This window comes from Poeciliopsis prolifica, unplaced genomic scaffold (genome assembly GCF_027474105.1).
Source record: "Poeciliopsis prolifica strain line A6 unplaced genomic scaffold, Auburn_PproV2 SCAFFOLD105, whole genome shotgun sequence".
NCBI classification, from domain to species: Eukaryota; Metazoa; Chordata; class Actinopteri; order Cyprinodontiformes; family Poeciliidae; genus Poeciliopsis; species Poeciliopsis prolifica.
In genome coordinates, this window is record NW_026562480.1 from 905231 (window position 1) to 919946 (window position 14716).

Here is a 14716-nt window from a genome sequence, read left to right on the forward strand (position 1 = left end):
CCTAAACTGATGACATGTTGATTGTTTCACCAAGTAAACAAAATCAGAGGACAAACTTAGCATCACATGCTAAGGGTTTCTCCCACTGACTAAAACAGTCATTTGGTAATGAGTCCTCTTCATTCTGGAGTGAATTCAGGAGTTTGGAGTCATGGAAAAATGCAAGGACGAACAGACGCCAGGGAAAACTACTGGGAAAAGAAAAAACAACTGAAGAAGCCAGATTCTTATGTCTGAACCTGCAGCCTTTCTTTCCACGTCAGGTTTTCATCTGCCAGTTTATTTCCACCTTAGCGATCTTGCATAACAAACGCAGAAATTGATATTCAGAGTTTATTGAAAGAATAAATCACACAAGATATTACAGAAGAACACAGAATTAGTACATAAACGGTCAATTTGCTTTCAAAAAATTGCAATTTTGCTCAATTTTTGTCTTTTCATTTAAATGCAGTAATGTTTAGACCAGCGGTTCTCAGACAATTGATTCAGTAAATTAAAAAAAACAAAACGTGATGCTTAACCAATATTTTAATTCCAGGAAAGATGCCAGCACCTTTATTCATATTTTGCTCAATTAGTATTAAATAAACCATCTTAACTGCATTTAACTGTTTTTTGTTTTTTTTAATAGAATGAATTGTATTCCTCCTGGTTTCACTGCAACCACAAGGAACGCTGCAAATGACATACCAGCACATCACTTTTGTCAAAAATAAAACCCACTGTGACCACCACATCTCATTGGTCAGGATGCAGCTGAAAATCACTGGTTTAAACTGGTCTTTAGAGTAGAAGGCAGCAGGGAAAGTGCAAACACAAAGCAGCTAAAACAAAGTTCAGGGCCCATGTTAAGATAAACAGGGTCACACCAGAGCAGGTAAAAGTACTCACAGTCTACTCAAGTAGAAGCACAGATACTTGTACGAAAGAATACTGTATTAAAAGTAAAGGCTGGACTGTTTTACTCACGTAAAAGTAAAAAGGTAGAACTTTTAGTCGTACAAAATATGTTACAACATGCTCTGTGTTGGTATAAAGATAAAAATACTGATTCGGTCTAGTTTTTCTAAAAACAAAATCTTAATTTGGGTGATTTAAATGCACAAAGCAGTGGATTTGTAACTAATCGTTCGAGTCAACAACATTGAAGGATGTTTAAAATATGGCTGCAGACGGAGATTGCTTTGCGTCTGCAAATGTATTTCTCTATTGTTCATGATGTATTTCAGGTTAAAGCACTGGTGTCCAAACTTTTTACCTAAAGTCAAAAACTGTCAAACTGAAAGCAATTTCAGTTGCTTGCTTTTCTACAGAAGCCTATGTACTGTTTTTGAAAGGCAGTGAATATTTCACGGCATCTTTGAGCTGCCAAGAGCTGCACAAAATCATGGCAAGGGCCACAATTTGGAAACTCCTGGATTAAAGTCTCCATCCATGTTTTTCTCTTGGGTTCTTCTGCTTTACTTTCTTTGTATCCAGCTGATTAGTGAAATATTGACGTTTTAACACTTTTTGTGCCAACGGTGGATTTCTTTTTCATCCTATGTGAAAATATAAAGAGCAGAAAGTACAGATATTTCTCTTGAAATGTAAGGAGTAGAAGTAAGATAAGTACTCAAGTATCTGAAAATCTACGTTAGTAAAGTAACTGAGTACTTTTACTTTTTTACTTTACACCTCTGGCTCAAACTATGTTGAACTCGCAGACTGAGGGCTTTTCGTCGCGGCAGTTCTCATCGAGCCACTTCCCATCTGTCGACAACATGGCGGCGCAGTTCTGCGACTTGCCGCCATCCGGCTGAGGAGCCCTGAAGTTGGACGTGTCCCAGTTTTTGTACGTGACGGTGGAGCCGGTTTGGTCCATCCACTGGCCCTCGGTGGTCATGTCGTTGACGCCGAGCCAGACCTCACCGTTCGAGCCGACGGTCTGACGAATGTAGTCCCGGAGCCGGTTGTTCTCCTCGGCGGAGGCGGGAGTAGCCAGGACGCCGCCCAGGGAGTTACAGTCCTCACTGGCAGTGTGGTAGCGCTTCTTCAGGGGGTCGGCCATGAAACATTTCCCATGGATCTTTTCACCTTTTAAACAAACTGCGACAGAAGATAAAATCAGATATTTAGATAATGAGCTTTGCTTTTATTGTCTTCTTTTGCCAACACAGTGAAAAACTATACTGATATTGAATACACAATATAACCATGTATTAGTTGTTTAACATTTGCAACTAAAATAAACCTGACATACAAAATCATCAGCTTTAAATCTAAACTAACTTATTTCCTGGTTCTTGTCGGTAGCTACAGAAACCATTTTTTGGAGGCATTTTTCCCAATGTTTTTCTAGAAATAATAGTTAATTTCCAGTTTTCTAGCAGTAACAATTAAATTTCTCAGTTATTCTCGAGAAATCAAGATTTTGTTTTCTCAAGGTGAAGGAGACGATTGGAGTGTTTTAAACTTGATTTCATCCTTAAATCAAAGCCACAACTACTTACATAGAGATTGACTCTTTAGCTCGAGAAAACCATCGAGAAAAAGTTTATATGGGAATTTTGACTCTTGGCTTCTATAAATATCAACCAACCAACCCAAGACCAATCAATAAATCAATCAAGTTTATTAGCATAGCACGATTCAGCAACAAGGTTGTTCAAATTGCTTTACATCATAAAAACATTTTTAAAAAATCAGCAATTCATTAATTGATCATGTGTGCAGTGTGTTATCACGTCTCAGTGCAATACTCAACTCCACCAACAGATGTCAGTAATACAACACAATAAAAATTATATCCTGAGTACTTACAAAGAAAATGTGCACATATATGTTATATGACATTTCCTCTGTAAAGCCTTAAGCCCCACAGTCGGGGCTTAAAAGTGCTTAATGACATTTTAGAAGGCGCAAAATAAATAAGGGCTTTTTTCCCCAGTTCTGTGTAAAAGGGACAAAAAGCAAGAAATAATTTGAATGCAGAAAGTAAGAATCAGAACTTCGTAGATGTACAAGGGTAACAACTCGGTTATGATCTTATAAATAAAAACGTAAAAATGTTTATCCCAATGATACACAATATTTTTTTAAATTCTGTCTATCATTAGGTACATTTTGTGTCCCTAAACTTGCTCAAACTTAGAAAGCAACAGGACATCCTTCGTGTTCAGAGCAACAGGCGACATGTGTGAACCAGGTGTCGAAGGTTTCAGGCTGATTCTTATATTTAGGATATTTTTAGACCTTATGGCTCCAGACTGATTACACTGCATGCTCTGAATGACAATCGACCTCAGACAAAGGTCATGATACAAAGCCTGAATCTGTACCCATACTTCATGTTTAAACCTTAAGACAAATTTTAAAGGGTAACGAAAAGTTGTTTTAAATATTATTTCAGATTTTCCACTTACTTTTAGCTGTTTTTTTTATTAACGTTTAAGCAGTACTTTATTGTGAGAACGTTCAAATCTCTGCAGTGTGAAGTCAGTCAAATATTTTATAGACTTCTAAAGGCATTGGAACCGGTTGTCCTGATATGATCCATTTAATTCAAATTCAAACATACTTTACTGACCCCAAAGGGACGTTAAATTTATGTTGGATTTAAAAAAATATGGCCTTTTCATTTAAATGGCAGAATTTTACATTTTCCCTTGAAAGAACTGGTATAGAATATTGAACTCTTATTTAGAAAATCAGTAAAAAGGATTTGCACAGTTATTTCTACTTCAATACTACAATATACTTAAATGCTAGTTATGGTGCGTATGTTCAATTTGAATAATAATGGGAAACAACACAGTGCAAGATTCAATTGTTTGTGGATGTAAAACTTACGTAAATCTCAAATATTGTTTGCGATAAAAAAATAAAAAAAAATCAGAAGCTTCTTGATTTGAAACACCTTCCATAAGGAAATATGTCTGATCATCTGGTCTAGTTTGAGCTCACCTGTTTGCAGAGCTTGTTTTTCCTTCAGCAGGTTGAGATCCTGAATGATTTCATCAATCTGTTTCTGCAGCGCCACCACAGCAGCATCCCGCAACGTATCTGATAGAAAACAAAACACAATCTGTGCTAAATTTCTGTACAACAAAAATGATACATCAGTATACTGCAAAACTATACAACCTTACAAAAAGTAAATTATTCCTTGATAATGATAAAAAAATACTAATTTCATTGGTAAATTATTTTATTTATAACATGGGGAAATTGTCTTGTTATAAGTAAATTTATCTATACTTTTTCATCCATATTAAGAAATTATTCACTTAAAACAAGCCTCTATATCTTGCTGATAAGTTACTTTAAGTTAGTTTTGTATTTGCACTAGAAACTAGATAATAATACTTGGTGAGACTTGGTGTCTTTAATGAGGTTAGGGTGAGGTTATCCATTTACCTTTCTTCACCGGTTTCTTCTTGATTGCAGTCTGCTGCTGCAGTGAGCAGTGGATGAGCAGCAAGACGCCCAGCAGAACAGAAAATCCTCTGAACTCCATCCTGGAAACTGTTGAATGTGGCGCCGACGTGGACATTCACACATTTATCCGTCTCCCTCACACCCTCCCATTTATCCCTCCTTACAAAAGGAAAAGTACTGGGAGAGTCGTTTGTGGGGAACGACAGTCCAACCTCAAGAGCCTGGAGGGATGGCGTGACGAGGCGTCCCATCTGGCTGCAGCCTCCTCACGTGGAGCCAGCGTGCTGAGCAGAGCCAGGCCCGTGAAGCAGGTGCAGACAAGGCGGGACGGTGCAGGCCAGCCGTTACATAATCCTTCAGATGCTGTCATTAAGGGCGATGGAGAAGAAATAAACATATTCTTCTACTGCATAAGTCAGTGGTGTCCAAACGTTTTGCCATTAGTGCCAAAATTGAGTTGAGAAAACTTGAGGGTTAAATTTTTTTAAATTAAAACTGAAAGGTTTTTATTTTTGAAGACATTTGCTGTTTTTATGTCTTCAATATTATACTAAATAGACAAAATTTTAATAAAGATATAAAGGGCATTAAAAAAAAATCTACTACGAAAGCAAAGCAGTCTAATTTTTACAGGAATCTGTGAATCATTGTTGATTCCAAACTTTTTTAAGGGTTTATCTAAGTTAAACCCAAAAAAATAATCCTCATTTTTTTAAATTTTATTTTATTTTGGCAACAAAGTTTGTGCGGCGTTTGCTCATTTCAACAAAGTGTAATAAAAATAAATAAATAAAATAAAAACATTGGATCTAAATAAACAAACGTAAAAAGATTTTATATGTCTGGAAAAATCCTTAAATTATGTAAAAATTACATTTTGTTCCATTCTTGAATTGTGATCCGAGGAACCAAACAAAATCATCCAGAGGGCCGCAAACGGCCCGGGCCGCACTTTGGACCGCCGTGGCTTATTGAGGCGCCATGACGGATGTCGGAAGTGAGGGGCGGGAGTGTTGAACTGAGCGACGGAAATTGTTTTCCCAAGTTGTTTTTACCAGTTTATTCGTGGCTTCTGTTTGTTCCAGTCGAGCTAATTTGTCTGTGAATGTTAGGCACCTGTTTGGGGCTCATAGGCCTAACTCAAACCCTACTTACGAAATATGAAACAGCTAGCTTAGAATCCGACCCAAACCTCCTTCTTCCTCCTGATTAAATTGCCTGAATTCACACCACACGATTTATGTCACTATGCCATAAACAGCGTTTCCTCTTACAGCATTAAAAACGTACAAAAGACGAGATGCTAACAAGTTTTTATTTCTGCCATACATGCTAGGCTACATGACTGTGCGGCACTGTCCATGGTTATCGACGTTTACTAATGGTTAGACACGTACCTTCTTCATATTTGATAGCTTTCTAATCACACTTACTTGTAAAGTAAATGAACGTTAATCTTCTTACCTTGTAAAAAGTGTTCGCTATAGAGCCGCGATTCCACCGTGTCGTCATATGACTAACGGCTGCTTTCCATCGCCGCCATCTTTCCTCACTAAAAGTTATAGCCTACAGTAAAATGACAAGTTAGGTTTGCATCCTGGTCTGATTGTATAGCCGACCACGCAGCACCCCATAAGCATTTTTACAACAAAAATAAACAAAATAAAAGCTACAGATGTCTATTTTAGACTAGCTTTACATTAGCGCATTGGTTATTGGACGTCCGTCATGGCGGAGTTATGAAGAGAATTACGTCACGTGCAAAAGGTCAGTAGGCTAAAAACAAAAGCTGGTTTTGGTTAATCTTGCAAAAACATATTCTGGGAAAAAACTACAACCTTACACTGCAAATGCAAAATTGTATTTAATTGATAACAGTAAGCTGACTTAAATCATCAAATTCCTATTAACGCTCACTTTTAGTCAGTTACTTGGAATTTGTGGTTGAAAAGTCTCCAACTCCAGCTCCTCATTATGAAAAAGTACATGTGCTTTTTTCTGTGTTGGAAAGTACTTTGACTCATTACTGCATGCATCCAAGCACAAATGCTTTACTTTAGTTTCTTTGTTTTTCTGGAGCCGGAATTACGTATTTTTAGCATATATTTTGTATTTCAAACACTTGATGTAATTAGTAATTCTGTGAAGTTGCAAAGGGAAAGCACAACCCACATATGGAGGCTTTCCTTTTAAGTGTATGTGAATGAACAGGTATTATCTTTATTTAACCGATGTTACGTTAATAAGATATGTCTGAGTTACGTGTACGTAAATATATTTGATTAAAAATCTAATAGTTCAAGTTAATAAACTTAAATGTGTAACCTGAGTTACCGGGTTGTTTGTTAAAAAAAATATTACCCTGTTTGTCAGTCTGTTTTCTTCAAACAGATTTTAAGCAAAAATTGGAATAAATTGTGTTTTTGTTGCAGGTTGTTGACAGCAAAGTGCAGAATGCTGAATGTTTTTTAAGATGCCAGAATGAATCACAAGTTAACTGACAAAGTAGTGTGTATGGTTTGTTTTGAGCCTTTCTCCTCTCAGCCTCTGAACACGCCCTGCAGCAGCCTGAGGGAAGCGTGGAAAGAATCCAGAGTCCCGTCTGGATGTTGTGTAAAACTTCACAGTCCCTGCTGACACGTGGCAAAAACACAGGACCAGGCAGAGAAGCTGGAACTGGAGCTTTAACTTCACCTCTGACCTACACAGATGATTTCACATCTGGAATATTTGTCAAATGTCTGTAGTAGGAAACAAACATTTTAGGACTTGATTAAAAACTTGCTTTGTTCTTTGTCATTTCTGTCCAGTAAAACTATTAATCTAAAAAATCAATAGACAAGACTATATAAAGATATAATCCATATTTGTATGGTATTAAAAGGATCAGGAACTTTTGTTTTTCCACTGAAAGCTCTGGTTTGCTCAGTCATGTCATGTGGCTGAAATTTTATGGATGATGCTCTGATGTCCCATTCTCCTGAAGGCAGCACAGAGCTGCAGCACCAGAAACTGTCAGAAACACTGAAGAGCAGAAGAGTTATGATGATATGGTTGCAGTTCTGTCCATGTTTTAATGTTGCATAGCTGTCGTTTTAAAAATAGATCAACGATTAAACTGGCATTGTTGTACAACTTTTATCTGGTCATTTTGTTCAAGATTTAGCAACTGACATCAGAAAATTGCACAGAACAAGAATATTTTTTCCACTCTGATTGGTCATGGACACCTCTAAAAAGAATTTCTATTCCCATGGCTTTTTATTCTCTGGGAAATTAGTTTTCATGATAAATACAAAAAGAAGCAGAAAAATCAAAACATCAACAATGGTAATATTGTTGATGTTAATATTATTAATAATATTAGTAATATTATTAATAAAATAATAATATTATTAATAAAATAATATTCAGTGCAAAGTGGGACCTGGATAATGGACAGGGGGGAGCTGGTCCAAAAAAGGTAGAGAAACAATGACTTAAAGGTTAGATCACATTAAAAAGAGGAAGGATGATTTATGAAACCTGGTTAAACTAAAATATGATTCAACAGCTAATATTAAATACATAATGAAAACATTGTGACACAGCAGCTGCATTAAAAATGAATACACTTTGGATGCTGAACAGGCCTTTTAAACATCAGTGTCGTCAAAATGAAACTGAAACTGGAGCTTTGATTTGCAAAACAATCAGTGCGATGTGGGTTTCATACACAATAAATATGTAATAATAATAATAATAATAATAATAATAATAATAATAATGATAATAATACAGTTTGACTTTGATGTCTGATATAAATAAGTTTTTTTATATATATATCCAGGTTTTCCCCTAACTCTCTCCCTCCTCACAGCCTTTACAGGAAATGGCAGCTCTGACAGAGAAGCTGAAGAGTTTATCTAAAATGACTTCATGTATCACTGCCTGGTTCTGTTCATTATTATATATGGTATATTCTGTTCTGGAGTTTTGTCTCTCTTCATCTTAGATAATTATGTAAATACTCCAGATTGAAAGAAATTTAGGAATTTTTCTCTTTTCAGTTTGACATTATTTTCGTTTCTAATAATTTAGGCCCTTTATGTTAGTTCTGAAATACCTATTTCTTTTGCTTAATACCAGTTCATTCAAACTTAAATATATGATCTGAACCTGACCCAAAATTATTGCTTCTGGTGAGTTTAATACGCCACTGAATGAGGAAAAGGCCTGATATAAAATTGTGTTAATCTATTATAGTCTAAATAAAGCAAATAGCAGCTTAACCTGCTGAGGACAGAAAGGTGCAGATGTTCATTACTGGAACCAGTGCAGCTCACTGTACAATAATGTGCAGAGCTCCAACCTGCTCTGCTCCCATCAGTCACACATCCCAGGAGATTTACTGCTGACTCACCCTGCAGTTACAAGAGACAAAATGGAGCTGGAAGATGCTGAACACAATCTAAAAATGAGAGAAGTTTCACTGATTACTCAAATTCTGGTCTAAAAACAAAAGCAGTGATCATTTAATTAAATTAATATGTCAGGTTTATGAGCTCATTTATCAGGTACATTTGTTCCTGGGTTTATTTTAGGTGCTTTTTTCTGGGAATCTTCCTCTCTGCTCCTTGTTTTCTCAATTTGTGGATAATGTGTGTAGTCGCTGTTTTCTGGAGTCCCAAACACTGAGAGAAAAATTTGTAACTGTTTATAAAATGTTCTTTAAAAATGGATATAAGAAGCACATTTTCTGTGATAATATTCTAATCATGCATTTGATAACAGAGAAAAAAATAGATACATTAAGAGATATCAAAAATCAGAAATGATTACCAGTAATAATGAAGTTTCATATGCAAGCATCTTATATGAAGCATATAAGCAGCAATAAATATAATATGTTCTAGGAGACATTTTCTGAAAGCTTAAAAAGTGGTAAATAAAATACTTTAAAATAAAATGTAAACATTTTCATGCATTGTTTCCAAACAGGAAGTGTATTGATAGACTGATTGGATCTGAAACAGCCTGAAGTGAAGACCAGCCTGCAGTCTTCAAGATCTCCAACAGTGTTAAAGTCTGGCAGCTTCATATTATAGACAGTTAAACTCAAAATGCTCAGTAAAGTCAATAGTGATCCAAATGGGTCTAAGCACCATGTTCTTAGAAAACCTCACCAGAACCGTCCAACATCCAGGTTCTGGTTGAGTTTAATGTCAAGATGTGGTGAAGGAGTTTTACTCTGACTGGAGATCGACTGCATTTATTAACACAATGAAAGAAACAGAATCTAGTTTATTGGTTTCTGCTCTCCATGTTTTATACTTAAAAGCTTTTGTCAAGAAACTTTCAGTAGAGATTTGCTGTTTTTTTCCTGCAGTCATCATGTTTATAAGAGCTGCAAGTTTAAAACTTTCACTACTTATTTATTACTTTAAAAACTACATGTTCTCCAGCTCTAGCAAGATAATAGAGAGCATTATTTTGCTCAGCCTCGTCTCTGGCCTTAGATTCATCCACAGACTGCAGCCTGGATTTGTTTATACATTCTCTCCATCTCTTCATCATACTTTATTTTCATTTTTCTCTCCAGTTCTTATTTCTCTTTATGTATTTTCTCTTCTTTTTCCTTCAGTATGTGTTGTTTCTCCACTTGAGAATCACTGTCTTAAAGGTTAGATCAGTATAAAAAGGGGAAGGTTGGTCTATGAAACCTGGTTAAACTAAAAATATGATTCAACAGCTAATATTAAATACATAATGAAAACATTTGGAGCATTTTCCTTTAATGACACCGTATTTATTGACAAATGTAATGACTAAAATTTACATGCGAAAAATTTTATCATCTTACATTTAGCATCTAAACATCAGGAGAAATATTTTTAAAACAGTGTGACATGCAAAGATAACAGCTGAATTACATCATTGGAGCTTTAACTCAATTATTAAGACAATCAGGAAAACATGCTTATTAGTTCTGCTTTATCCTCTGGAGCAGCTGCTTGGTGACAACATCTAACATCATATTATTTTATTTGCTTGGTATCAACTCTGTTAATTTTCTTATGAGCTTCACACACGGGATAAGATCCAAAACTTCTCCCAGAATATAGAGAGGACTATTTTGTTCAGCTTCATTTCTTGCACAGGATTCATGCATGGCCTCCAGGTCAGATTTTTGCTTTTGAATTTCTCTTTCCTGCTCTTCCCTCAGTTGCTTTGCCTTGGTTTCCATCTCCTCCATCTCACCCTTGAATTCATCCTTCATTTCTTGCATCTTTTTCTCATATTTCTCTTGTATTTCCCTCTCCTGTTCTTCTCTCTCTTTACGCATTTCCTCTTCTTTCTCCTTCAGGATGCGTTGTTTCTCCTCTTCGAGTATCCTCTCAGCCTCTTGGAACATCTCATTGGTGTAGTGACTTCCTCCATTCCTATCAACAATGGTTCTGATCTTCTTCAGCAGCTCAGTGACTTGAGGTTTCTTATCTTTCAGCTTGTTGTTGAAGACATGATACTGGTTATTACATCTGGACACCAGATCCTGGAGTTCTGGACTTTCAGACAAATAATCTTCAATGGTGGTGTCCTCTTCAAGATTGTCTCCACATGTAAACAGAACCATGCTGTATCTGTCTGCAGCCTCTCCAAAGATTTCTTGAATCTTTTGCACTGTTTGTTTTTCTTCTTCTGTGAATCTGTTGATTGCAACGACCACCAGGAAGATGTGGGGTCCAGGAGAAGCGTAACAGATGCACTGACCCAGATCTTTGGCTGTTTTATCTTCATCAAATCTGGTGTCAAACAGACCTGGAGTATCAATGACTACAACCCGCTGTCCATCCAGATTACTGGAGACTTTAGAGCAATCAATGGTCATGGATTTGGCGCTGCATTTGGATTCAAAGCACCGTCGACCCAGAATGGTGTTTCCAGTAGCGCTCTTCCCAATCCCAGTCTTCCCCACCATCACGATTCTCAGGTCTTTGTTGTCTGTTCCTGTAAAGAAGAAAGTTTAAATTAGGATTAGAATCATCATGTGCTCAGAGCTTCAGCCTCTGTGAATCTGGGAGAAAATAAATGATCCATCTGAATCAGTGACATGGAGATAATCATACATTTGAAACCAAACATTTCAAAATACTGTATTATTATGTTGGTGTTAAGATTCTTCACACTGACACTGTTAGGACACAAGTAAAAACTAAAATATTTATTGTAGAAAGTGATTGCTTGTCTGTGAAGGCTGGATGCATCAATCGTTATTAATTTAGATTATCAGAGGAATCAGTTTTTTTTCTCAGATTTCTCTCACTTTTGTTGTTTTTTCTGTTGTTAAAAAATTGCTCCATATGTCAAATCCATGAACCTGCCACTCTGCACATCACCACGATGCACAACATTGGTTGAGTTCATGTGATCAGAACAGGCGTTCTGACTATCAGTGCTACCATCAATCCGTCCTACCTGGTGGTGATGCTACGCGCACATCGATGCTACGTCACATACTGCTTACTAAGCAGGTTTCTTATCCTTACATCCTATTTGTGAGAAGTTTGGTTTCATCTGTTTTATTTCATCAAAGATTACAGTAACCTTTATTTCATTTATTTTATATCTGGCTTTCATTAACTTCATGTTTTGAGTTCACATGACAGGCAGCTTGTAGACAAATTTATAAATGTCTTTATTTTGCCGACTGCATTGTTGTTACTATACTGTCTGCTGAAAACATACATATGCATACAATATTCTAATATATTATCAAGATATTAGGTCATTTCACGTTTACAGTGACCTGCACAGTTTGGTGGAGACATTTTGGCTGCAATTCATTTGATAAAAACTGCCATACAATTTATCAATGTGCCAAAAAAGGATCAGTATTTGTAGATGTCTGTGTTTAATTTCAGTATGAAACTTGTTTCCTGTCTGATAATGTTTCAATCTAACAAACACTTATGGTTATATTACAGCAGTATCACACTGACTGTGTGTTACCTCTGAATTTTAAATATCTTTAAAAAGGTAGGATATTCTGATTCAGGGTCTTAATGCACCAATGTGGTCTAGCCACACATTAACAGGAAGAATATTCTGATTAAATAATTTTAGAGCATCACATAGAGGGAGAATTTTCTGTCTAGGGAATTTATCAGATAAACATTCAAAACATGAAGAATATTCTGATGAAGGGTTTTGGTGCATCAACAGCTTTATGTACTTCCTAACTGTATTACTGTACAGTAATTGTACTTCATTACATCCCACCACTGGTCTTAACTACATCAAATAATTTCTGGGTTTGACTTTGCTGTCCTTAAATCTGACATTTAAGATACATTTTAGTGGCTTAGATTTGTTAGGTTTGTTTAATTAATCCAAGGAAACAAACTATTTTAATATTTCAGTTACTTAAGTTATGTCAACTGGTTCCACTTCAGCAGATTATTTAACTTGAATTTGAGAATATTAAATTCAGCCAACAAAGTCCAAGAACCTTATTAGAACTCAATCATGTTGAATTATGAATTTACTGTAAATTTACTGTACGTAAATTCTTATCAGTTATATTAGAGATAACTTCAGCATTAAGCCAAATGAGCAAAAGTCTAACGTATTGGATTTACTGAACTGAATTTATTTGTCTTAAATTATTATGCAGAAAGTAAGTGTGTGAAAGTCATTTAGATTTATTTATCCAGGTTTAATAAAACCAGTTGACATAACCTGGTTAAGTAAATTCAACATTTCATTTCTTAGAGTGTATCTACATGTTTTTGTTTTTTTTATATTTTATACATCGTAACAAACTCAATATATAGAGAATCTGACTTACCATAGGTGGGAACTTTACCTGTGCTGTCCATGGTCAGAGAGATCAGTGTGACACTGATCTCTCTGACCATGGAGAGAGATCAGTGAAGAAGTGAAGAAGTGAATACACTTTGGGTGCTGAACCGGCCTTTTAAACGTCGGTGTCGTCAAAATGGAACTGAAACTGGTGCTTTGATTGGATCTTTCTGTCCAATCAAAGCTATCTGAATAATTTTAAAGCTGTTCAGTTTAATTTTAGACAACAGGCCAAAGGAGGCTATCATCTGGAAAATAATGGCTGAAATTAAAATTGAATGTAAAAGTGAAATAATAATAATAATAATACAAAAAAAAAAAAAAAAATCTGTGATTTCTGCTTTAACAGGAATCTCAAACAAACTACCGCTACCTTCAGTAGCGCCCTCTAGAGGGGAATGAGCGCCAGAAGGGTTAGTTTCACAAGATTTTTAGTGCTTTTCATGCTTTACTTGGTGACATAATCTTTAAATGAAACAGCAACTAGATGGATAAAACAATCAGTGCGATGTGGGTTTCATACACTATAAATATGTAATAATAATAATAATAATAATAATAATAATAATAATAATAATAATAATAATAATAATAATAATAATAATAATAATACTGTTTGACTTTGAAGTCTGGATATAAATAAGTTTTTTTATATATATATCCAGGTTTTCCCCTAACTCTCTCCCTCCTCACAGCCTTTACAGGAAATGGCAGCTCTGACAGAGAAGCTGATGAGTTCATCTAAAATAACTTCATGCTGTTCATTATTATATATGGTATATTCTGTTCTGGAGTTTTGTTTCTCTTCATCATAGATAATTGTGTAAATACTCCATATTGACTGAAATTTAACAATTTAGGGATTTTTTTCTTTTCAATTTGATATTATTTTTGTTTCTATTAATTTAGGCCCTTTATGTTAGTTCTGAAATACTTATTTCTCTTATTTCTTTTGCTTAATATCAGTTCATTCAAACTTAAATATATGATCTGAACCTGACCCAAAATTATTGCTTCTGGTGAGTTTAATACGCCACTGAATGAGGAAAAGGCCTGATATAAAGTTGTGTTAATCTATTATAGTCTAAATAAAGCAAATAGCAGCTTAACCTGCTGAGGACAGAAAGGTGCAGATGTTCATTACTGGAACCAGTGCAGCTCACTGTACAATAATGTGCAGAGCTCCAACCTGCTCTGCTCCCATCAGTCACACATCCCAGGAGATTTACTGCTGACTCACTGCAGGCTGACTGCAGGGTGACTGCAGGGTGGGTCACCCTGCAGTCCACTGCAGGCTGATTCACCCTGCAGTTACAACAAGAGACAAAATGGAGCTGGAAGATGCTGAACACAATCTAAAAATGAGAGAAGTTACACTGATTACTCAAATTCTGGTCTAAAAACAAAAGCAGTGATCATTTAATTAAATTAATATGTCAGGTTTATGAGCTCA

At 35.7% G+C, this 14716-nt stretch overlaps 2 protein-coding genes across 3 annotated transcripts; both read right to left on the reverse strand.

Moving 5' to 3' along the window:
- Window positions 1-319: 319 nt before the first annotated feature.
- clec3bb (C-type lectin domain family 3, member Bb) lies at window positions 320-6142 on the reverse strand. The gene is made up of 4 exons (XM_055023665.1): window positions 5887-6142; window positions 4402-4785; window positions 3949-4047; window positions 320-2091 (listed from the first exon to the last, which is right to left on the reverse strand). The coding sequence occupies exons 2-4, from the start codon at window positions 4535-4537 to the stop codon at window positions 1688-1690; spliced, it is 639 nt and encodes a 212-aa protein (XP_054879640.1). The 5' UTR covers window positions 4538-4785; window positions 5887-6142; the 3' UTR covers window positions 320-1687.
- A 4067-nt stretch (window positions 6143-10209) lies between these two features.
- Window positions 10210-13321, reverse strand: LOC129354150 (GTPase IMAP family member 4-like). 2 transcript variants are annotated; one of them, XM_055023663.1, is made up of 2 exons: window positions 13250-13321; window positions 10210-11409 (listed from the first exon to the last, which is right to left on the reverse strand). In XM_055023663.1, the coding sequence occupies exons 1-2, from the start codon at window positions 13317-13319 to the stop codon at window positions 10445-10447; spliced, it is 1035 nt and encodes a 344-aa protein (XP_054879638.1). In that variant the 5' UTR covers window positions 13320-13321; the 3' UTR covers window positions 10210-10444. The 2 variants fall into 2 exon arrangements, with proteins under 2 accessions (XP_054879638.1, XP_054879639.1); XM_055023664.1 differs by having other exon boundaries at window positions 13268-13297.
- Window positions 13322-14716: the final 1395 nt, after the last annotated feature.